The 26877-nt window shown below is 31.8% G+C and overlaps 1 protein-coding gene across 1 annotated transcript in view; it reads right to left on the minus strand.

The window, feature by feature from the left end:
• Positions 1-26872, minus strand: part of LOC132750539 (epidermal growth factor-like protein 7) — a 66650-nt gene extending 39778 nt beyond the window's left edge. The window contains exon 1 of the mRNA XM_060740535.1: positions 26317-26872. Coding sequence (XP_060596518.1) covers positions 26317-26549 — 233 coding nt within the window. The 5' untranslated portion in view covers positions 26550-26872. The remainder of the gene's footprint in view (positions 1-26316) is intronic.
• Positions 26873-26877: the final 5 nt, after the last annotated feature.

The raw sequence follows: 26877 nt of genomic DNA on the forward strand, positions 1-26877 counted from the left end.
CTAAGTATAACTTGGCCTATTCATAGGGGAAAATGCTCTTTATAAAATTCAAATATTAATCCACAAATAAAAAAAATCTCACAACGTCTGCTCGGCAATATTTCACCCTTCATTTCAATTCGTATTTTATCTCATTTAGGCTATGGAAATGACGCTCATCTAAATTTTATCGCTCGTTTAAGTGGAAAACATTAAGATTTGCATGTAGATAAGATATCGAAAGTTTCTGGATTCGGCTGATTGTCACAGGTCATGTGTAGAATATCGGATAATTATACACTTATGTGCTTCTTGATTTCAAGTGTTTATTTCAACAAAACCATGATAAATGATTATTAAATGTAATTGTTTTTTATGTTTAATTTCAAATTTTGATGGTTTGATATCTTTTTTGATAAATTCCAGCGATGCTAAACAATACAAAGCACATTTATTCCTCGAAAGATTAGGCAAATTAACAAGCAAAGGATTCTTCTCAAACTACGTCTTCAACAAAATGATATCTTTAAAGGCACATTACGCCTCAGAAATCCATATTTTTCTAATTCTTTAGAAAAATCAAACATGTGTTTAATAATGTTTAAATAAGGATTAAGTGCATGTTAGATGAAACTGAAAACAAGTAGCGCTGAACATGCAATAATGTGTAGTAAAGGTAGCAAAATGTAAACAAAGTTATATTTTGACTTCCATACAAAATACTAATTTACTATTGTTACAGCGACTGCCAACAAAACCAAAGAAAGAAAAGATAGTTGGTATATATAGCAAAACAAAACAACAAAAAGAGTATTTTTGGTAACTGTAGCAATATACTAAAGATAAACAGTTTTTGAGAAATAAAGATAATTACAATTCAAGCTTAAGTCATCCGTGCTGTTCTACAGAAATTAGAAACTTCGACGGGAGCGATAGGTTTCGTGGATATCCGTGATGACAATCGGAACATCCTCGGTTAGGTTATTAGTCCTTATCCGAAGACTGATGGAAAGGGCCGATTTGCGATATAGAAAATGTTATTTCGAGGTAACCATTAACGGCTGTGCAGTACATTTCTAAAATAATTGATTAACACATGTTTTGAAATGGTAGATACAAGAACAACATAATAAATAGGTATTTAATTACAACATCTTATCACATAATCACATCAAAATGACAATATTCAATTAATTGTTTCAAAATGAGCAAAGAATTTAAACGAATTTACTTGCAGACATGTAGAGGCTGCAATTTACAATGTAAGAATGCAGGATGTAATTTTGGCAGCGATTATCTTCCATTAACAGAGTTGGTTACAGCAATATCAGGACTGCGGTTCTTAAAAAAAAACATGATTTTTCTAATATGTTTTATTGCCTATTAACAATACTATTTATTTACTTTCAGTACTCTTTTGTGTGTACTCCTTTATTATAGCCCCTCGAGCAAGGACACGAATGTCAGCCATTGTAAAACACTATAGACCTTAAAGCTACATTAACTATTTTGGTGTGAAAATTCAATTGTATTACTCAATTTCTTGTTTACTAATGTGATAATGTATATAGGGACTACAAAATAGTTATAAATCAGAGCGGGTGCTGTGGTGCAGTGGTAACACTGTCTGACTACAAGTCTAGGGGTTGCGAGTTCGATCCCCCGCTACTCCACTAAAATACTAACAACAATAATAAAAACGACTCTTGTAATGGCGATTTCAGTATAAAACGTAATTCACACAATTCATAGCTTTCACAATGAACGGAACTAACGGAGCACCATTCACGCACTGACAGACAGAACACTTCTCACACACTGACAGACAGGACACTACTCACACACTGACAGACAGGACACTACTCACATACTGACACACAGGCAACCACTCACACACTAACAGACAGAACACTACTCGCACACTGACAGACATGACACTTCTTACACTGACAGACAGGAACAGACAGGACACTACGCGCACACTGACAGACAGGACACTTCTCACACACTGACAGACAGGACACTAACACTGACAGAAAGAACACTTCTCACACACCCACAGACAGAAAACTACTCACACACTGACAGACAGGACACTACTCACACACTGACAGACAGAAAACTACTCACACACACCGACAGACAGTGCACTAATCATACATTGATAAACAGGACACAACTCACATACTGACAGACAGGAAATGACTCACACACTGACAGAACACTACTCACACATTGAGAGACAAGACACTACGAAAACACATACTGACAGACAGGAAACGACTCACACACTGTCAGACTGGAAACGACTCACACACTGACAGACAGGGACACTACTCACACACTGACAGACAGGACATAACTCACACACTGTCAGACAGGAAACGACTCACACACTCACAGACAGGACACTACTCATACATTGAGAGACAAGACACTACGCACACACTGACGGACATGACACTACGCACACACTGACAGACAGGACACTACTCACACACTGACAGACAGGACACTACTCACACACTGACAGACAGGACACTACGCACACACTGACAGACAGGACACTAGTCACACACTGACAGACAGGACACTACGCACACACTGTCAGACAGGGCACTGCTCACACACTGACATACAGGACACTACGCACACACTGTCAGACAGGACACTACGCACACACTGTCAGACACGACACTACTCACACACTGACAGACAGGACACTACGCACACACTGACAGACAGGACACTACTCACACACTGACAGACAGGGCACTGCTCACACACTGACGGACATGACACTACGCACACACTGACAGACAAGACACTACGCATACACTGACAGACAGGGCACTGCTCACACACTGATAGACAGGACACTACGCACACACTGACAGACAGGACACTACTCACACACTGTCAGACAGGGCACTGCTCACACACTGACAGACATGACACTACGCACACACTGACAGACAAGACACTACGCACACACTGACAGAGCACTACACACACATTGAGAGACAAGACACTACGCACACACTGTCAGACAGGAAACGACTCACACACTGACAGACAGGACACTACTCATAGACTGACAGACAGGACGTCTGACACAATATCACAGGACACACTACTCACACAATAACACAAAGGACGACAGTAGTCTAACACCTACCAACAGGACAATAGTCACACACTACACTACACGACACACTGGACGCTTCAGACACACAGTAAACGAATATCACAATAACACACACAGCATAGAACGCACACACTGTCACACACAAAACTGTACTTACACACTAACACATAGGGAGCTCCTGACAAACACTGTACACTATTCAAACACAGACATACTAATAACACACATGACACCATTCACACACTGACACATATGGCACAACTGATACACAGCATACGACTGACACACATAGCACTACATAAGAAATGACACGCACTGACACACTGGACACAATTCAAACAATAACATACAGACATCAAAAGCACACATGTGCCCACTTACATAACGTACACACTAACACATAGGGTGCTACTAGCACCCCGTCTATTATTCAAACACATACATGGACTTACACAATAACACACGAGACTACTCACACACTTGCAGACAGGACACTTCTCACTGACCTTACACACAGTCCACTACTACTTACATTATGACATGGCACAATGCATTTTTACTTAATTAATATTCAAAAGCGGCCCATGAAAGCGCATGTGCAAATTTATGCAAATGACTATTTTAACAAACGCGGTTCTATTGAGCACTATGAAAATAGAAGGTGACTATAAACAGAATTTGATATAGTATCGATATCTGTTCTTCTATGAAAAGTAACACTCATTATTTTGAAGAAATACAGCGTTTTCATTGGATGACAAATAAAGTTGGACACTAATGGACCTTTAAGCATGATTGTTAAGTCAATGTATTGTTGAAGTAAGTTTAATTGCTTGAATATTCTCTATATATCAAACGTGATTTAAAAAAAAATCTCATTTAATATTTACCGTGAACGTGGTGTAGGAAGATGACGTTTACAACATAACTTCAAACGTGTTCTAGGCCGGTGACGTATACCTCATTTATTCAAAGTTATCATGCGACGACGAAATATTTTTCAGTACTTAAAATATGTCATTCAGCGATTAAATATCCATTTTAATACAGATATGGTACCGTATACATATTAGTCAGAATAGTTAAAACATAACTTTGCTTTTCATTACTCTGAAAGGACATTTCCTTTTTAATATTTTTTCCTAATAAAGGTCAGCTTTGAATTACGTGATTGATAATTTGTATAATGATTTAAAGTCTAAAGTTCCTGTCTATTTATTCCGTTTGATGCATTGCAACAAAAAAAAATGTGAGTAGAATTTGTATATATAGAAATGAAATAACCCTATTTCAAAAATGCGCTTTTATCTTTCTACGAAAATTTGACTGCATGTTTAACGTTAAATATACCAGAGTATGTGTAACAACAAAAAATGTGGAATTTTAAATGTTAAATTTTGACAGGTTGTTAAACATAAAATTATATAACTTTTGAGTTATTACAGACTCTTCCTTTTGCATGGAAAATCCTTCAATTGAATGAGTTTAATTGATACTTTCTTACATTTTTGTAGTTAACGTTTTCTTGACTGCTGCATGCAGAAAGTCATATGCTAATGTTGAAAGTATGTTTTGAAAAAAAAACATGTATAGATGAAGCGTTGTTTCTATTTGTTTTGTATTTTATGTACGGTGTCCTGTTCGCTACTTTTAAAATCTCGTCGGTCAGTAGAAAGCAGAGCATCAAAAAAACATGTAAATGCAATGTTGTTTAAAAAAATATACTCACCAATAAAAGATCATTGTTTGGTTTTTTTTTGCAAATTTACACGCTAAAATAATCGCTGATTGAAAAACTTGCATAATATTTTACGGAAACATGTAGAAAAATATCTACGGACACTTATGGAGCAATAAATCATATTTAAAATAAATCATCTGCTGCTTAAAATAATGAATAATATTTATGTATCCTTAATAAACATTTTTGAGGTAATATCAAATATAATCATTGAGTCACAAGTTTTGCAGCCATGCGATCGGCCTATATCAATGATAATTCGATTCTATCTTATCAATTACGTCACGTTTTTCATTTTGTCGTCCAATCAATCAATCAATCAATCAATCAATCAAGCAAGCAAGCAATCAATCAATCAATCAATCAATCAATCAATCAATCAATCAATCAATCAATCAATCAATCAATCAATCAAATAAATAAAAATTCAAAGGAGCACCATTGAGTCAAGAATTATACAAGCATAAAATTTGATTTCTTACATATATCAAGTTAAACGCTTAAAATGAAAAAAAAAATCTGCACAGGAAAAAAAAGAATATGAAGAAGAAGAAGAAGAAACAGAACAAGAAGAAGAAGATGAAGAAAACAAAATATGTTCAGAATTAAATTGAAAGTCTAATTTTTGTATGTTTCTCAACCCATTTCGAGTTAAAACCGTTGCAACACTTAACATATTTGGGTCATTTTGCAAAATGAAAAAAAATGATTTTGCAAAAACGTGGTGAGGAGGGAATGATCTGTATTTTTGCATACAAGGTTTTGGTCCATATCTACATCAAATGGTACATAAATCTCGGGAAAATACTTCCAGACCCGTAATGTCAAGAACCTCAGCGGGATCCCTTCAACAGCTGGTACTCGTCCAATAGGATTCAGTGTTGTACTCAAAGATGTCAGAAAGTATTATATATTACTTCTATAGTGGTGAGTGAAATCTTATATATACACAATGTATATAAACATTCAACTTGAAATATTTTGCGGCTTCGTTCATATATCGACATACATGTACATCTTATACACAATTTGTCGCGTTCATTTAACAACAACAACAATAGCAACAAAATGAAAAAAAAAAAAAAAAAAAAAAAAAACTGTTTCTACAAAAAACCAAAAAAAAAAAAAAAAAACCATAAAAGACCCAACTTTTTCTACTAATTTGCTCGTGGATTTTTTTCTCTTATTGCTATTTTCACCTATAGGGATTAATTTTTCCAATGAAGTGAGAAATCAGTGACATTTGTTATAGATCTGAATCTCATTATCAATTGCATTCGTTTGTAGTTATAGATAACAATACATGTCAATTATCAGTCAAACATCTGATAGGTCTAACAAGTTAAAGAATAAACAATGTTACAAAAACATATGTATACCAGCAGATAACAAGATTACATCGTCACCTTTGAAAATACAAAAATACACAACTCTCTCGGCAGACTTGACTGCAGATATATGAAATCATTTTGTCAGCTTTATTTATAGAATGTTTACCGTTTCAAAATTCACAAAATCATTTGTATTGAACAAACATATTGCTGCATCAGCGAAGAGACTAGAAAATCCGACACATAGAAGGTCCGCAATGACCGGACGAAATGTACCGTTTCTATTAGAAAACCGTAATATTAACTTAAATTGTGAATCGCTTGAGAGTTGCTCAGCTTACTTTACCATTTGAAATATGTTGTATTACAAATTTTAAAAACATATTGTCATAAGAGTAAAAACATTATCAGTCGCATGTATTTTTGGACCAATCTTTAGGTTTATTACTTTCTTTACATTTCCTGATAGTTTGATCCCGTGCGTTAGAATAGCATTTTATCTCATTTCTAATCTTCTGCAGATAAAAAAGTATTTTATCTTGTCTTTATCGCGACTTATCGCCTTATATATCGACACATTGTACAACACTGGGTAAAAACATAATTCATTGCCATAGAAGACGGGTATCATATGGTTCACATGAAAACGAATATACATTGTATGTTTCAAATCTAAGAAAGGCCACATTAAAAAGTTCTGTGTTTGTCAATAGTCTGTACAAGTTATAATGACTTGGACATGGCAACAAATTTGTTTCCGTGCACTATGAACGACGTACGTTTACCTACGCTAATATCTCATAGAAAGTATTCTGCAGCGCATCTAAATGTATCAAATAAAGAACAAAACCAAAACAACAAGACAATTTTATATTTTCAAGTGTTTTAAAAACGTGTATTATTTCTTAATTTTCTTAATAGATACTCCACAATTATTATTATTAAAATACTACGTTGTGATTGTGTCTTCATAACATTTCGAGGACTTCACCAAATAGCCGAGCCATAAAGCTTTGGTCAGTAGAATTAATTTTTTGTATCATTGCCATAAAGTTTAAAATTGAGCGATTTAATTACCCTTGATAAGTTTAATAACACATATCACGTTCAAAATGTTTGCGCCATGTGTTGATGAGTAAAGTCAAATTTTAGGTAAAACAAAACATCATGTAAGAAAAGTGGTTTGAAGGGTTGATCAAGTGCTTTACCCCTCGCGACGGAAACACATGGCCAAGCAACTTAAATATTATCAAAATATTTTAAGCAAATCTTAAAATCAAATGTGTTGACACTCATATGAATACTTGTTAATAAATTAGCTGTAGTGTAATTTAGATTTCAATAAGATAACAAAAGAGTAATTGGTTGCAAAACAATCATTTGAAAAAACAGACATGTGTCGATCATCTCTTTACTTTTCCATCATAATATACAATGAAATATCTCTACATATTACTAAAGTAAAAGCAAGAAGTAAAGTAAAAATTATGAAATGCACCGATGATTTTGCACAAAGTAAACATTTTTTTCAGATACACGAGCAATGCCTAAGCCCATGGTAAGTGCTTGTATGTGAAAACACCTGCAAAAGCTAAAGCGAGTTAAATTTCAAAACTAGAATGTTTTGTAGCAAGATAGAAAAAGCACTTGATCACGGTCACCATCCATATTTTTTAACAAATATATACTGCTGTTTTTTTATTGCGAAGTATCAAACAGATGAAAATATATGTCTGATTAAGTCGAGAGGAAAACATTATCAATTCTTTGTAAGCTATCATTTCGCACATAAAAAAGTCACTTGATCTCTTTGTAAGTCCAATCCTTCATTTCAATTCATTTTTATCTAATTTAGGTAATAAATATGACACGGAACTAGATTTTATGTCTTGTTTAAGTGGAAAACAGTAAGATTTGTATTAAGTTAAGATATCAGAGGTTTCTGAACTTTACTGATTGTCAAATGTTAAACTGTAAAACAGTGTTTAAAATTTTTAAGAATGTTTCCAGATTTCAAGAGTTCATTCTAATAAAAAAATGATAAATATTTATTAAATACAGCGGATCTTAGATTTAATTTCAATGTTTGACGTTTTAATATAATTTCTAATAAACGCCAATCAACAGCAATTGAAGAACACAAGAAGTCATCGGAAATTGAATGGCGTACCTGGACACTATAATAAGAAGTGCAATTGATTGTTTATCAATTGTACTAAACAAACTGAACATGTTTTTGAATAAACGAATTATGGAGAATTTGAAGTCTCTTGTTTGTACTTCAACTTCAGAAGAGAATTTCCGTATACCAAAAGGAACAAGGGTATCCATAAACATAATTCTTATTCTTATGTCTCGAGAGCAAATTCCCTGAAACGCGTACCTATTGACAGTAATAGATATGAATAGCCAAAGCCTGCAGGAGATCCATTATGCAGAACGTGCGTTGAGTACAAAGAAGGTTTTGTACGCAATCTTTTTAGTTGAAGGAATTGCAACGTAAGAGCCAGTAAAAATTGGTAATTCTATTACAGGGACGTTTTCTCCAGATCAAGCACCCTAGGACTATTTAATTTTCCCCAAAATTGACAAATGTCCTTGTTAAACGATAATGAAGAAGACAAACGTTGTGGCTTGCATTGTCGACCTAAATCAACATACAGTGACGCCTTCAAACTAAACATACAATGTATTCTTAGTCATGGTAAATGCGAGAGTATGAATTAAAAATAAAACGGGCAAAAGTTTTATATTTTGACCAGTGTGGACCAAATGAAACAAGTACATGTATTTTTAAAAAAAAAACTTGTATTAAAATTGACATTTACGATTGACTTTCACTAACCACACTGGTGTTTATTGTTTTAGATAAGATACCAGCGAGATTGCATTAGATATATTACGCCAAAGGTCGGTATGAATCGGTATAAGCTAACCTCTGCATGTAACTGACAGGTAAACGTTCACCAGGATACTCAAGAAATTATTCATTAAACGTGAAAGAAATTTCCAATTAGAAAAGTCTGTAGTTACTTAACTGACATTTAAAAGGCATTTTAAAATTTAGTTTTAAAGGTCGTAAAGAGAGTGAAAGAACCGTCAGAGAACTTAAAACATAAGTAAAATATATGTTTATATTAAAAGTGAATGACAAGGTAACATATAAAAACATATAGCAGAATGGAAACTGAACTGTGTAATAGAACTAATTTAAACTTTGATTGATCTTAGAATCTGGTAACAGAAATATTTCAGGCGAAAGTGATTTGTGGGCCACCGACCTCGATTTCGAGTTAAATTGCATATAATTATATGTATTATGATATATGTTGTATAATATTGAATTTTGTATACTATTAAGTATTTTACATAATTCATGAGCATGTATCATGAAGACGGATTATGGTATTGCATTGCATCATTTTCTAGTCAAAGGTTGATAAAAACAGCAACAAAAGCACCAAAAAACAACAATAACAACAAAATAAAATAAAAGAAACAGCAAAAACAACAAAAAACACAAACAAACAAAAAACAAACAAACAAAAACCCTTATTGTCTAGGACAAATCACTATTTGTTATTTTTTACCCCCAACGATGCAAAAAAAATCTGTAGTATTGACTGAAATCTTAATAGCGTTATATAAATGTATAGTTTTATACCCACTATATAAAATTCGGAATGTTTAAACGGCTTCATTAACAAATAATTCACATATTTTCCTGCACTGATAAACATCTTCCTTACAATTTGACACGCGCTGTTTTCAACCTCTTTCAGAATGACTAAGTAAGTTACTTGCGCAATTTTTTCATACACCTATGAAGATTATTTTTTTCCAATCACGTGAGAAATCAAAGATAAAGGTGAAAGACCATAAACCCATTACCTATTGCATCAAACCGTGCTGCTGCGCCGTGTAGTAGTATAGAGTATAATTCATGTAGCTAATCAGTCAAATGTTTGACAGGTATATCAAGGTTTGGAAATCAAAGAAATGATGAACAAAGTTGCAAAAACATATGTGCACTGGCAGATATTTTAGATTTCATCGTGTGTGAAAAAGTAGATGATATGCCACTGACGAGAATAATCCGAATAAAAATCAAATGTCCATTTGCCATTTGCCTTCCCCCAGCTCTGTTTGATGCATGAGTTGAGTCTCAAATAAAGAAGTGTCAAAGAGTTGATAAGCTTTCAAATAATTTGTTACGATAGGCTCGATAGCTGACTTGTGTTAAGGGATATTGTCGTATTCGCCGCACATTCGCAAAAGCCGTAACGTAAACGTACGTACTGAACGTGGGTCGCTTTTGCCTGTTTTTTTTCTTCTCTTTCTTCAAGCTGGCAAGCTGGCAACAACTGGTTATGGCAGAGCATTGTATGTTGTCTAAATCCTCATTTACTCTCTGTATGAACAGTTAAGTAACGATCTTAATGTAACTCTTTATTTCTTTATTTGTACGAGTAGTTCAAATACTATTATTACCAAAACATATAACTCTGCTTTTTAAAAGCACCGCATGTTTTGCACGCGAATTTATCGCATCATGATGCACATATCTTTTGTACATAGAAATTTTCTTAAAATCCAGGTCGCACCCCTTAACAAAAATTTCATGATGGTCTTAGCTCATTCTATTGGCACGACATAATCGCCTTTGTTACAATCTTCCTTTCCAAAACTACGATTAAAAAATCAGTCGTGTTATCGTCTGAACGTAACCTACTAAAAATTGCAATTGCAAAATGCCTTTAGTTAATTTAAATCTCGTAAAAAAATAAATTGATAGTTTTGAAGAAGCATATATTTTTGCATTTTTCTATTATGTCGAATGTTACCGATAAGCTATTATTTTATTCAATTATTGCTCAGATATTTTTGTGTAAAAAATAACAGCTTTATATTCAACAAATTTCAAATCATAGTTGACAAAAAATTAACCAATCATGCAATAGAGAGCATTTATCATTATTGTACCTAAGACTAATATTTGTTTATAAGAATAATTGCTGGGCCAAAATAATTATACAATATATTTGAAAATTCACTTATTATAGCAACTACGGTCTAGAAGTTTTAGCAACATGCTTTGTGAATCATATCGTTATTATTAAAAAATACTAAAATGTCTAGAGTATCAAGTTAAGATATTTTAACTAACTTAGCATAAAATTACATTTAAATGCTCTTTTAGTGCGGTATTTTCATAAATCATTCATTGCCATGAAAATGTATATCTGAAAGTTGGCTTATCAGTCCAACATAACCTCACGTATCCTCTTTGATCAGTCATGATAAATTCCCTCCATCATATGATTAATTTATTCATGTTTGGCACGTGAGATTGTAAGCTGCACGAGAGATTGTTGCGAGACATTTCAGCGATAGTATGGATGTCCAATTACAGTTCCTAATTTTCAAAGTGTTATTGGCACTTACGAAGTAAACTGAATATCTAAAAAAAAAAGGTAATTACGTAATAAATAAAAAAAATAAATAAAAAAATCACATTGTTTTGTAAATAGATTTACTTCAGAGAGATAAGAATGTTAGTTTATTTTCATTGCATCCACGCAAATGGTTACATAAAAATCATATCATATCCCGAAGCAACGGTCATACTATAAACCCGTTTTACAGGTAGAAAATTCAATAGCAGGTAACCGATGTTAGAATTTGACAAAGAGGCGATAATGTTTTAAATTGATTTTACATTTTACCTTAGTTTTTTTTTATAAAAAAAAAGATATGACAGTTTATTTGTCAACAATGTATTTTTCCGGTCTGATCGTGTACGGTACGACCCTAACGGAAATATATATTCGGATATGTATTGTAATCATTTTGAGTACAACAAAATACAAACAAAATGTCACATCTTGTCATAAAGAAGCATGCTGAATCTTACTGGTACGGTCGGTTAACCGTTTAACAGGTTAGCCGTTCAAACGGTGAGCATTTTTTCTAACCGTGACACCCTTAAAGATACTGAACACAATCAGAAAGCTAGTATTATATTGAACAAAATATCTACATTAATAGTGAAAAATAAGCGTGTATTTTCACTTACAAAAACGTCATTTGATAACTGAAAAATGTAATCATTTTCACCTAAAAGCAACCAAATTTCACTATTGCATTTGTGCTTCTTTTAAGATTAACTATAATGTCACTGTCAGTTTTTTTAGGAACTTCCTTTTTTGCTGACAAATTCCTAAAAACTCCAAAAACCCATACTCCCACAATGATAAAATAATTATGATAAAAATGATGATGAAATAAAAAAAGCATATGTTTAATGTCCTAACAGACCATTCTTGATGTGTATTGCTTTATTTAGATTCCTTGACAGTTTGCATTAGCGTTTAAAATATTATCATCTAAATCCCGTTTTTTTGCTGATAAAAAAGTATTTTCTCTTGTCTTTTATCGCATCTTATCCCCTTACATATCGACACATTGTACAATACTGTGCAAAAACACAGAATTAGAAAAAACATACATTGTATGTAAAAAAATGTCTTGAATAAACAGCAGTGCCGTGGAAAAACACAGAATAACAATTACATTTTGTCGAATGTATAAAAACGTATTGAATAAAACAAACATTTTTGTGAATTTAACATTTTTCGTAATCAGGGAAATACGCAAAGCCGCAACAAATTACGGTCATGTGTCCTGGAAAGTGTTGCTTCCTAAAATGTCGCAGGTAAATTACAAATCCGCAAAATTGTCTGCCGAAATCGTACGAAATGTCGCGGGAAGTGTATAAACATCGATATGGCCTAAAAGAGCGTGATAATAAACTCAATTTTAAAACATCTTCTAAACATAACATAACATAATATTTATTCAGCATTAAATGTTACAACATTTATAGCCATTTCAATATATAATACTAACATATAAGGGCAAGTACATGGTTAACAGAGAATTATATACAAATGATTTATACAAATTAATATTAAATTATTATTTTTTAACAGAGTGAACATAATTAATTGTAAAGTATTTTTTAACAATATTTTTCATCATTATTACCATTTATCTGTTGTGTTATTTCTATAGTAAAACATATTACAAAGAATATTTTTTTTCTTGTTACGAGCAACATTTATGTTTATTGAATACATTTTTGTAAAACAATTCAAATATGGAGATCCATTTCATTGTGTTTACATTAACTTAAAATACTTACAAAAGATAAAAAGAAAACAAAGCAGTGAACATCAGGTTATGATAATGAAATTCGTTTAGGAATAAAGAAGAATTATTGCAAATGGAAAGCTTTGTATATAAATTTGCTGACATTCAAAATACTTTTAACAGAGTCTAAATTCATAAGTGAGATAAATTTTTGCTTAGTAGGCCAATGGCAAAATATGGATTGAAGTAGGTTTTTCTTAAGTTAGTATATTTTGGGCATACTAAAAGAAAGTGGTACTCGTTTTCTATAACATTCATATTACAATTTGAACATATTCTTTCATTTTTGGGAATATTTAAATGTGTACCTTTTTCAATCATTAAATCATGAGATGATAGTCGGAATCTTGTCAGTGCTATTTTAAATTTACTATTAGGTATTACATCTAAACATCGTTCTACCTTTAATTCTTTCTTATACCAGCTATATGACTGTAATCTATTTGAAGTTCTAATTTCAGCATCCCATGATTGTTTATATATATCAATTATTCTTTGTTTAATAGTTTGTAAAGATGCGATGTCAGCATTTTGGGAAAGCCAAATGTTTGACATACCTATTTCATCGGAAATTTGTTGAACATGTCCGACCCAATTAAGACCATTATAGTTATGACCATCATTAAAATCATCTCTAAGCATATTGTATGTCATTTTAAGTAATTTATTATCATCTGATTTTACTATTCGTATCCAAAATCTAATTAAATTTATTTTACGCTGTATCATCATAGGATACCTTCCTAGTTCATCATATAATGCAAGAAGATTTGTACTTTTACGAACGTGTAATATTTTTCGCATGAATTTATTATGAATCACTTCTATATCGTTTGCACTATGGTATCCAAATATTTCTGAGCCATAATTAAAAATTGATCCTACAAGATCCTACAAGACTATCGAATAAGTTACATTTTTCTTTTGTATTGAGATTTAATTGGTTATAAATAATAAATAAATTATGAAGTGCATATAGAGAGTGTTTTGCTGTGTTTTTGTGTTCTATTCCAGTTGCCGTTTTTAAATAGAGTTATTCCTAAGTATTTGAACGAATCCACGATTTCTAACACTACGTTATTAAAAATGAAAGAATGCGTTATTTTTCGTCCTTTTTCGAAAATAACTATTTTTGTTTTAGATGTATTTACTCTTAAATCCCACAGACCGCAGTATAATTGTTAGTCATTAAGTATTGATTGTAATGCATGTGGTGTTTCTGCAAAAATGAAAGCATCATCGGCAAAAAGCAATAAATATAAAATGTTCATGTATGTCCTGAATATCAAGATTTTCGGCAGTTCCTTTATTTTTTGTATATTGATTTTTTATTTTTCTCCAGAATTCTTTTGGGTTAGCTTTACTTAGTTTTGCCAGCCTTTGTTTTTCATCGTTTTTATATTTCGTTTTATTGAAACGTTTGGCTTTATTATATGCTGTTTTGGCCTGAATATATTCTTGTCGTGAATTAGCACAGTGTTTGTTACGTAAGAATATATTTCTTTTTCTTTTGAACATAGATCTTGCATCATAACACTCCGAATTAAACCAAGGTTGTTTGTTATTTTTAAAATGTTTGGTCGGCTTTTTATTTATTGAACATTTTAGCATACAAGATGCCGACTCTTTTAGAATGTTTATGAAGCGTTCTGTTATATCATTTATATTATTTGTTGTGTTAATCATATCTGTCAGATTTTGTATTTCATTACTCTTTAATGATAAATTATAATTAAGTTCATCAATCTTTGAGTTATCCCAAGCAATACGAATATTCTGTTGTTTGTCGTTATTATTATTTAATGTAGTTTGTAACGTTTTTTTATTGAAACTTATAGATATTCCCGAGTGATCAGAAAATTCGTTAGGGCTTAGTATTTCAAAGTGTTTTACATGACAAATATCGTTTGGTTTTAATAAAAAATAATCTACTACACTAGACCCATTTAGAGAATGAAATGTAAACTCTCCTACGCCTTGATCTTTACCTAGACGGCCATTGCCTATTATATACGATGTAGACTGGCATAATTCTATGAGCCGTTTACCGAAAGTATCGAGCACGTGATCTTTTGATACACGTGGCGGAATGAAAACAGATGACAACTGGTCATCATTATCAATATATCTGTCGAAATCGAGATAATCAACTTTGTTTGAAATTCTACTGTTTAAGTCCCCTAATAAGAAACATTTCCCCATTGATGAGTATTTTTCAAACCCTGTCTCTATTTCTTAAAAAAAATCAAAATTATCTGTATTAACAAGCTTTGAGGTAATTGGTGGTATATAAGCAAGACAAATGTATACATCTTCCTTAAAATCAAATAAACATTTAGATAGTTTAAGCCATAACATTCCATTTTGTATTCTTTCAATAATTTCTATATGTTTACTAAGATTTTGTCAATAGTATAGTGATAGACCACCGCTGTTTCGACCTTTCTTCGTGTTAATAGTCTTATTGCCATATAGGTGTTCACTACAATATCCACTTAAATCTAAGTTTAAATATGTTTGCTTAGAAACCCATGTTTCGGACAAAAGAACTATATCATATTGATGAATAATTTCTAAAAAGTCTGTATCTGAAAGTTTTCTACATAAACCATTAATGTTCCATGTTAATAATCTTATGTCCGAATTCTCGTGACAATCCTAATCACGTTTGTGCGGTGGTTCACATATCTTGCCATCAACAAAACACTTCACTAATTTCTTGTTAATGAAAAGTTTATTCCCGGATATGCGCGTGGTCTGGTTGTGTTGTTCTGCATCGTCTATCAATGGTTTGTAGGCTTAACGTGTGTCACGATATTCTTGGGGCGATTAAATTCCCACTCCATGTCCATTGTTTTTTATTGATTGTTTAATGTCAGTTTGTAAGGACTTAAGGCGTACCATTTCTCGTGAGTTATAGTCGTGAAATTTCACCACTATGGGACGAACTTTCCCACCACTTTTTGGACCTAATCGATGAGCACGGTCGAATGTGATGCTTTTGGCATTGTCTATTTTCAATTCAGATTCTAATAGATTCTTTACAAGCTCGGAGCAGTTTTCAAGTTTTAAAGTTAAACTTTCAGTTCAGTATATAAATTTTCTATAAGAATTCCAACATTATTATACCATTGAAATACGTATTTATAAAATGTGTAATATCTTCAGGAAAAAAAACTTACGAAAGTTCACTCTTTTATTATAAAATGAAGTTTTCTTTTGAGATGTTTATAATTATTTCAGCGAGTAAAATCACCTGTTATCAGATACTTAATCGGGTTATATGTTTAAAAAAAAGATCCGATAAAAAGAATGAAGATTTTGATAGGAAATATATTACATACAATGTATCTATAACAAGTGTTATCTCACTATTCAAGATTTATTTGACAACATTATTGATATCTTTATAATTATGCGTAAAAATGGAATAGATTTGCATGTATAATATGTAAATATCCATAAACACAAACTGAGCCAATTATCTTGATACATAACGCAACACATTTGCACAATAATATATCATGATTCAAAAAAAAAAAAAAAAAAAAAAGGGAAAATAATCTTTGATGGAAGGTATTCAACATGATATGGTAATGTTTAATACAATCTAAAATAATCATCAAGGACTAAGATGTACGAAAACGCTGTGAATACAAGTAAATTCAAATATTCCAATGAATTACATGTAGATATATCGGATACGCCAATATTCGGATACATAAGTGAATTGAAGTATTTAAATGTTATCTTTCAAGAGTTTAATAAATGTTGTTTTTTTTAACTGTAAGCAAGAGTTATTTGCGTTTTTATAAATGACGTAGTTTAAATTGTTATTCCAATATAAAAATGACAACATCATCTATAAATATAGAAGTTTTCATATATGACATATGTATATAAAACAGAAAAAATAACTATAAATGACTAGTCACGCTGCTCATGTAAGAGTAAAGATACATCATCAACCCTTCCGCCCCGTCCCCTCATAATTTTTTTAAGATATCTAGTTACATATGAAAGGCTAGTACTAATAAATGAAGATTTTAGAGGCAAACTATAAGAGAATGATAAAAAAAATCGCTGGTCGGGACAATAAAGTGGTTAATGCATTGATCTTATTACATGTATTACATAGTTTATTAGAATATACTAACTTGACATGATGCAATACAAATTAATATCAATAATATTCCTGTCATACAAAAACCGCCATGTTGTGCAGACAAATGATGACAAGTAGTCATAAAATCTTGAAAATTGCATAAACATTCTCTATGATTTACTACATAAAATGTTCTACAGATAATAAATCTACCATTTATTACAAGCAGCTGCTAAAAAGATAACATTTTCGAGATTCAATTGAATCATGACAAGTCGTAAACAAACAAAGAGTCAATAGTTTTAGAAATCTAAAAGCAAAAATGGCAAAAACTAATGACAAAGTGGCTGCTTAACATAATATTAAAGTTTTCATTGTTTTATTTAATCACTGATATTAGACAGAAAGTTAATTCATATAAAGAAACCATTGACGGTTTTATGTTTTATATACCGATAAACCATGGCTCAAAACCGCAAAATAATTAATCATGCTGCATTTCGTTCACATAATACATTTTATATACAAAGTTATCTTAATTTGGTATTGTATGGCACTTTTCCCATTTCAATGACTCATAAAAATCTCTGATCGTTTTAGTTATTCAATCTTTCAAATGCATATAATGTATGCTATTATTAAAGTATGTTATTATTATTATTATCATTATTATTTTAATCTTACAATTAAAAAGTTCATCTCCTTGAATGTAATTAAACCAGTAATTGAAATGTCTTATCCATTAGGGGTCGGATAGGCAGGGGCATGAAAAGTCATCTAAAGAACCTAAGGAGTAAAAAAACCATAGTGTCAAAGTGTCTTACTTGCTCAGTTATTGTCTTTGTCTTAGCTCACGACGAGGAAACGCTTTCAAAATAGACACGATCTGTTATATATGTAAGAAATCTCCTCTGTGAAAGCATTGCTATAAACTTGATGACAGGAAAAGGAAAAGAACCATAGTCTATTACAAGTCAGGATAATGGTCTTATAACATATGAAATTATTTTGTACTAAGAGTAAACGATGTACGTATAATGACCTATAAATTTCACACCACGATTATTTTAACGAATTGACAGAAGTTTTGTAACGTCTCGTACTGATAGTACAATAGTGATTCATCTTGGATTTGTTTTGGGCTCTGAAAATGAAAACGAGGCTAAACGGGATACATGGACGCAGGAAATGCAAAAGAGGCTTGATTAAGAGCAATAGTGATAGTGGTGCAAACGCTCGCCGGAAGTTTATAAGTTACATATCATGAGATTGAAATAAATCAATTTATTACATGCTTTTAGGTGGTTTGTAGAAATATATCAGTAAAATATAAAACTGATATTTTTACTGTTTTTTTATTTTAATGTTTATTGCGTAACTTTAAAATGTGTAAAAGCATCTTCATATCATAAACAAATGCTAAATCACTCTAGAAGTTAATTGAACAGAGTAAAAGATAATAATAATTAGTGGCATGCGCCATTTTTTAAAGCTAGCAGCATGTCCACGAGCACAGTATTTAAATTTAGGGAATGGAAAGTGTTGGATCATAAAGTTGCACAATGTAAACATTCATGTTAAACAAAATTTGAAGTTAAAATGAAAATTTGTGAATGAAAAGGTTAATTCTGCAGAGATGTACAAGAAACTAATTAAATAAGGCGCAATGACATGTCGCATTTTTTATTTGTTAATTTGCATTATAATAGCCTAAGTCAAGCCGTCGCATTCAGTGCTTAAAGCGCTTTGATCTATATTGCAGTTATAACAATCATATCATTTTCTTTTATCATCAAATTGAATTCAAAGACAAGTTTCTCATGGAACGTAAAACGTTTCTTTATGGAAAATAGCCCGTGTATTTGCTTTAAACATCTGAAATCGGGCGATTGGTATGTGTGCTTGCGATATCATAGCGGTTCTTGAAAATTTCGGAATTCAGTCTCGGTTTAAGGAAATTTCTACGGGAAGATTATCACACCATCTGATATACCTAAAGATTCCGGGTACCCTCCACTACATGTTCATGGTATCTTAAAGTAACAGCACAGTTATCTACTTAATATTACTTAAATCGAGTTATATTCTCTTTGACATATGTAGAAAGTCAGGTTGGCTACCTAAGTAAAGGTGTTAAAATTTAATTGCAATACATTTTTGTTAGCCATTGAAGTAATTATGTATATAGGACTTTCAAAAACAGTTATTATTCAGAGCGGGCGCTATGGTGCAGTGGTAACACTGTCTGCCTACCAATCAAGGAGTCGTGAGTTCGATCCCCCGCTACTCCACTAAAAGAATGAAATGACTACGAGTCTGACGAAAACCGAGACCAACATATACAGACTAAACTGGCGTAATTCAATTCAAAAGCATCTAACGGAAAAGAAGAAAAGAGACACAACGGTACAGACGACAACAAATAACAAAATACATACGGCAGATACCAACAAATACTTAACGGAGCGGAGCATTCCACAATACACTGAATGGAAAACAGGCGACAAGACACGAAACCGAACAGACAAATGTGCCTTAATATGGAATAAGAGAAAAGAACATCAACGACCCAGACAAAAGAACACTTAAACGGAATAGGAAACGAGCACCGATCTACAAAACATAACACAGTACATGACAAGACATTTAACAGTGTGGCCATACCACGTGACATTGACGTCATTTTCGGCATCATTTCCAAGACAAATATTGCTCGATATTGCAAGAAAATAGTCATAAATATTTTATTCCTGTACCAATTTCTTTGGGATATGCACCAGTCTACGGGGAAAAATATAAGCTTTCCACAGAATATTGGATATTTGTCCGTTTATAAGACGTTTTATCAAACACTTTGCATAACCTTGAAAGTTGCTTGTATCAGAGCGGGCTTCAGTTGCAAGCTATTTCGTTTTCTGGCGTTATCTGGTCTACGCCATGAATAAAAAGTCAGGTTTACATCAACCGGGAGTACGGAAGGCAAAACTCTACCTTAATATGTTCATATTTTTATTATGAATGACATAAATCTCATATTTTTCTTCAATTGTCAATTCTGGCACCAGTTCCAAGTCGAAAAAAGGACTACAGTTTAAAGCAGATTTTAGAATCCGTTGCAAATGCGAAGCAACATGACTACCGTTCTCTTTCTATAATTATGTTAACCATGAAAAACATTTTATTTACTATACGATTTACATAAACACAAATGAATATTTAAATGATTTTTACTCGCTGCGCTATAAGTGATTTTAAAAGTCGTAAAATTGTTGTCTGTATTTGTAAAGAAATTGATTTGCTCTTTAATCATTGTTCTTTCACGGTAATGATTATGAAAAATCTATTTGTGTCATGTAGCAATATTAAACGTGGAAAATAGAAAACAGAAACCCTAAATATCGCCCAAAACGGCAAAATTGAAAATGTTGATTGACTTAGCTAGCCTGTCCAATGAACGTGCACATTCAGGATCACTGTGAAAAAGGGTTACGCCTCAACACTGCAATTTTAAAGCAAAAAAAAAGAGCTAGTTATACGTATAACCATATACATGTATATATAAAGAACCTGTAGCAATGTTTTAGTATGATAGATTCAGCTTTTTAACACAGTGGCACTCGTTGATAAAAAATATTTTTACATCCTGTTTTCATACCCACGGTAAACGTTTTTCGTGAACTGGATATAACTTCGTTAACTTAAGAACACTATTAAATACTATCTATTTTATAATTGCATTTATTTCTGTTGATAAACTGCATATCTGACAAATTTAGTTAATTATATCAGTCAACTCAGCTTTATCAGAGAGCTCACCAATATACATTGTAAAGAGAGGAAGGGAACGGAATATTTATGGTTTGAAAACATTTAAATCGAGTAGAACCTTTTTAACAATAATGTCTCTTTCAACTGAATAAAAACGATAGGGCTATTTGGGACTATTTCTTATCGATGTGGTCATTGGCTGTAAATGCATGGATTATTACACGCGGCATGACCTGCAGATGTCCTCAACTGGCTTTTTGTAGCATTTTACGATTTAAAAACGGACCACACATTAAAATCTAACACAAGATAAACATGACGCATATACTAAATAAGTGAATTATCTGATATGTAAATAAAGCAGTAAGTCATTTGACAGTTGAAGGATAAAATTTGAATATACTCTTCAAATGTAATCGCAATTGTTAGCTATCAATTATTCAATGGACGCATCAGTGTCATATGGACCCTAGTCTTAGATCTTGCCGATGTTGCTATTACAGATGTTAATGTAAATATTTATATAATTATTGATAATCATTGTTATTTCCGTCTTTTTGAATGTTTTGTTTTCAAGAAATTTGACTGTGATCGATGGCTATTGGTTTGTAAAATCAATTATCTGTTTACTATTTTCTACTTTGTTTACTCCACATGGCGTCCATTCTCGTTCTTATTCATGGCTATTTTGGGTATTTTTGATAAATAGAGAATCATAAGTAATGCAACTAAGTAACAATACTATCAGATTTACACGGCAAAGTTCCAAGTTCAAATTGTGATTTCGTTTATCAAACTCTATAGAAATTTATTATACGACAATTCCAGAAAAAATATAAACCTTTAAAAGTCTCTCTTTTGAGGACAGAAAAACCTATTTGTCACATTCAATAGTGTCAGTGTTTGTCAGTAACTCTTGACAAAAATAAAGTGAAAAAATACCTTTAGCTTTACAACACTCGCGTTAAAGTGTAACCCTTTCCATAGCATACAAACGTGTTTTTTTATTTTAACTCTTTCTCTTAATGAGAGCACATATATTTCTTATCAATTTCGCCATTGTGAAATAGAATAAAACACATTTTACTACATAGGATAAGATGAGCAATACTTAAAACATCTTCAAAACGAAACCAAAATATTATTTTCCGACAGGACTAAATCTAAGTGATTTGACGTGCACTATTGCGATACAAGTATAAGTGTTATTGCTTTAAGGAACAATCAGTTTTTTCACAATCTCTCTGTGAAAGATCAACAATGATAACCTAAATTGTAGAAAGAGAAAGGTAGGCATGTTGCTTCGCATTTGCAACGGATTCTAAAATCTGCTTTAAACTGTAGTCCTTTTTTTCGACTTGGAACTGGTGCCAGAATTGACAATTGAAGAAAAATGTAAGATTTATATCATTCATAATAAAAATATGAACATATTTAGGTAGAGTTTTGCCTTCCGTACTCCTGGTTGATGTAAACCTGACTTTTTATTCATGGCGTAGACCAGATAACGCCAGAAAACGAAATAGCTTGCAACTGAAGCCCGCTGTAATACAAGCAACTTTCAAGGTTATGCAAAGTGTTTGATAAAATGGCTTATAAACTGACGATTATCCAATATTCTGTGGAAAGCTTATATTTTTCCCCGTAGACTGGTGCATATCCTAAAGAAATTGGTACAAAAATAAAATATTTTTGACTATTTTCTTGTCCAAATCGAGCAATATTTGTCTTGGAAATGATGCCGAAAATGACGTCAATGTCACGTGGTATGGCCACACTGTTTAACGTAACATACAAAAACAAATCACGTAAGCAGACAACAGACAATAAAAACTAAAGACACACAAGAAGTTTAATGGAATCAAACTAACAAATTAAACGGAGAAAAACATACAAATATAACTTTAGATAACTAATAAGAACGAACTCATGAAGTTAATAACTCGAAGCTTAAAGTGACATTATATCCAAGGGTATAAAGTGAGTGAACAGGTGAATATCAAAATAAGTTTTAATTTTACCATAATTCCCTTTAATTTAATAATTTACTTCCCATAAACAATGAATAATGCACAGATCCAAATAAAATTCTTTAAATATGTATTAGAATTTACCTCTAACGCTCAGTTTATAAAAAGAGTGGGGCAGTCTTTTTATATTTTAGGCAGATTTATAATTCTATCCTGAACGTTTTCCAATATCAACTCTTGGTCAAACGCCATTTTAACAGTCAATTTTTTGAAATATAAAGTCAATTCAGAACAGCTTGACTTTGAATTATATGAGCATAATGCCACTTTAATGGCTACCTCTCATAAATGTCAAAAGTGTTTTTTTTTTTATTAATTATAACTTACGATCTTTTCTAAAGAAAAATAAATAATTAAGTTCATGAACATAAACTTAAGCTAAACTGTGCATTTCTTTTTCTGTTTAGGCATAGCTCCTTGATAGGTATTGTGATTTAAGCATCTTATTTTAACTTTGATAATAAATAGCTCTAAATATATTTCAATCTTAAGATTTAATAAATATACCGGTCATTGCATACGGCATAATCTACGATGTGTCTTTGCTACTTATCCCAAGTATCTCAAATACCTTCCTGGATCCCGGGATCCCCCCCCCCGCCCCTGTATCTTTTTATAAGAATATTCTTTTGGGATCAGTTGTTATTCGTCAATAAGGCTAGAGTTATCGTTCTTCAGTTAAACAAATGGACACAGCAAGCAAACATGAATATTTTATGTGTTTTGACATAAAATGCAAATGAATATATTATGATTACTAGAAAACATTTGCCATTTTCCAAGATAAACCTGTAATATTTTCACCTGTCTCTTTTTTTTTAGATAACAACATTCGTAAGCGTTGGATTTTAATCACCACACAAAACATATTATATTAACAAAATATACAAACAGTGTTCACTTTGTATATTTCATAAAAAAAAATAAACGAGTAATAATTTGACACTATTATAAAGCATGTATTGAATATTTATTAGTACTGCAACACAATAGTTTGTCATTTTGCACATGACTTAAATCAAAAGCAATGATACATTTTCTGCATTAAAAATCTTCATTACTATTCCTTACATTATACATGCATTTGAAATTTTGCATTCTTGTATGTAAATCAATATACGGAAGGAGGACAAATCTAATATGTATAAATAAGAATGCAATCAACATACATTGATTAATAACATTCAGATATAAACATGTCATCACGATACATATACTTTTGGCGGATATTCACCTCTATATATTACCATTTAAAAAATCACATCCATAATGAAAAATATTCAAATTCTATGATATCAAGTTGTATAATATTTTATCTAACTAAACATTAAATTACATTTTAGTGCGGCGTTTTTCATAAATCACTCATTGCCATGAAAATGTATATTTGAGCGGTGGCTTATCAGTCCAACATAACCTCACGTATCTCCATCAATCAGCCATGATAAATTCCCTCCATAATATGATTAATATATACAAGTTCAGCACGTGAGATTGTAAGCTGCACGAGAGATTGTTACGAGACATTACTGTGATAGCGATGGAAGTCCAATTTCAGTTTCCAATTTTCATAGCATTATTGGCACTTAAGAAGAAAATAAAAGATCTTATATCAAGTGTTTTCCGTATCAAATTTAATAAAAATTAGTTGCATAAATTAATTATTTTCAAAATCCAGCTGTGTGCATAAATCCTTTTTATTAAAAGAGGTAAAAAATATTTTTGGAAAGATAAAATGTTAGATTATTTTCAGTAGATGTAAAGTTATTAGTTTATTCATTCGCTGAGCCACAGAAATATTTCTGCAGTGTATCGTCTAGTATCATGTACAACAGATCAAAGCCAGAGCAAAACACTTTATTATGTCATGTGACATATATGAACATACGACAAAATACATTTAATTATAGTAAATGTACATAACTTTGTTTTTCTCTTTGATATACACATTCATAATAATTAAAAATCAAATAACCAATACTGAATGCTCATTAATCTAAATCGTATACATTTTCGTGTTTAGTAGCACTTTTCGATATTTTGAGTTAACGAATCACAAAGCTTTCCGGTAGTTCATTTATTTCACAAGAAAGGTCAAACCGCGCCGGAAAATTAACTTTCCTCCCACAACTGACTGTTTTATGTCTGATATGAAACCTTGATTTTCACATTTGAGAAAGTGTCGAGACTACCCACAGAGTCCCTGCATGTTGTTGTTTTTTTATTGCTATAAATATAACATCTAATAAACTTGAGATAAAAAAGTGAAAATATTGACAGATTCTACTTAAATGTAAATTTGGTTATCTGTCATTTAACGGTCGTTAATGGCTTTTTTACTAATATTTGCGCACGCAGTGATTGCCTCTAATACTGAGTCCTTTATTTTGTCACTTGAAACATGTGAAGTACCACTCAAAACTCGTTATCACTGATGTTAAATAGCTGTTTTTTTATGCTGGCATAATTGATATTATATAATATGTTTTTTTGCACTTTTAGTGATACTTATAGTTTCATTCCATTTGACTCAGAGCTTAAAACCATTTGAATTTACAATATCATAGTTTATTGGTCCATGGCAAGGTTAAGGATAAAGGTATTCTATTCTCTGCCAATGATAAAAACCAATTTTGCAACTTATTGTCCATGGTAGAATTCATAAGACATTAAATACAATATAAAGCATTTGGAAATGTCATTAGATTTAAGTTTTTTCGGTTTAACGTACTTCTTAACGGCACCAAGTCCGAGTCCCCACCAGCCGGCCATTAAATCCTTAATCCTCAACTAACCGAAATGGGCACTTGTCAACATATTCAATTTACTTAAATTTAATTTATACAGCAGCTTCGACAAATTTGGTGCCTTTAAAAACGTTTCTTCATATAATTTGAAAAATAAAACAATTACATTATAAAAAGTCAAAGAAGAAAATATAACAACGAATTTTTACAATGATATAAAATGACTTCAGGTGGAAAAAAATGTTTTTTTCTTACCCTGGTCTAACGATTATTTTCGTTCCAAGAACTGAATGTATATATTGGTCACTTTCGGTGTTTTCAATTCTACGATCATGGCCATTTCCGGTGGTTACGTTTTTTAAGTTACGGTCACTTCCGGTGGTCACAATTTTTAAAATTCTTCCATTTTCGTTATCATTTTTCAATCGTGTTTCGCTTCCTGCGACGAAAACTAATGCCAGTGCAAGAATTTCTAATAAAAAATACATGTTAGCATAAAGATAAAAAATATATAATTATCCAGTCAAAATAAAACGTTTCAAGTATTTTACAAGTTTATATTTATTAACTGTAATCCACCTCATATAATATGATACTATAGTGCGTACATGTGAATTATTTGAAGACACTTGCGTCGCGAGTTATACTTAGTGAGTTTATTGAGCATCATATGAGCCAAAACGCTTCTAGAACGATCGCATGTACAGTCTTTACAAGTGTGGCTACTGTTGATTATTAAAAACGAATGTATTTATAAGCGTCCTATACAATGGTAGCATTATTTTTGTACTTTTACAGTGTTGAATGTTTGGTTGC

This window comes from Ruditapes philippinarum, unplaced genomic scaffold (genome assembly GCF_026571515.1).
Source record: "Ruditapes philippinarum isolate M1 unplaced genomic scaffold, ASM2657151v2 ctg1658_1_1_1_1, whole genome shotgun sequence".
Lineage (NCBI taxonomy): Eukaryota > Metazoa > Mollusca > Bivalvia > Venerida > Veneridae > Ruditapes > Ruditapes philippinarum.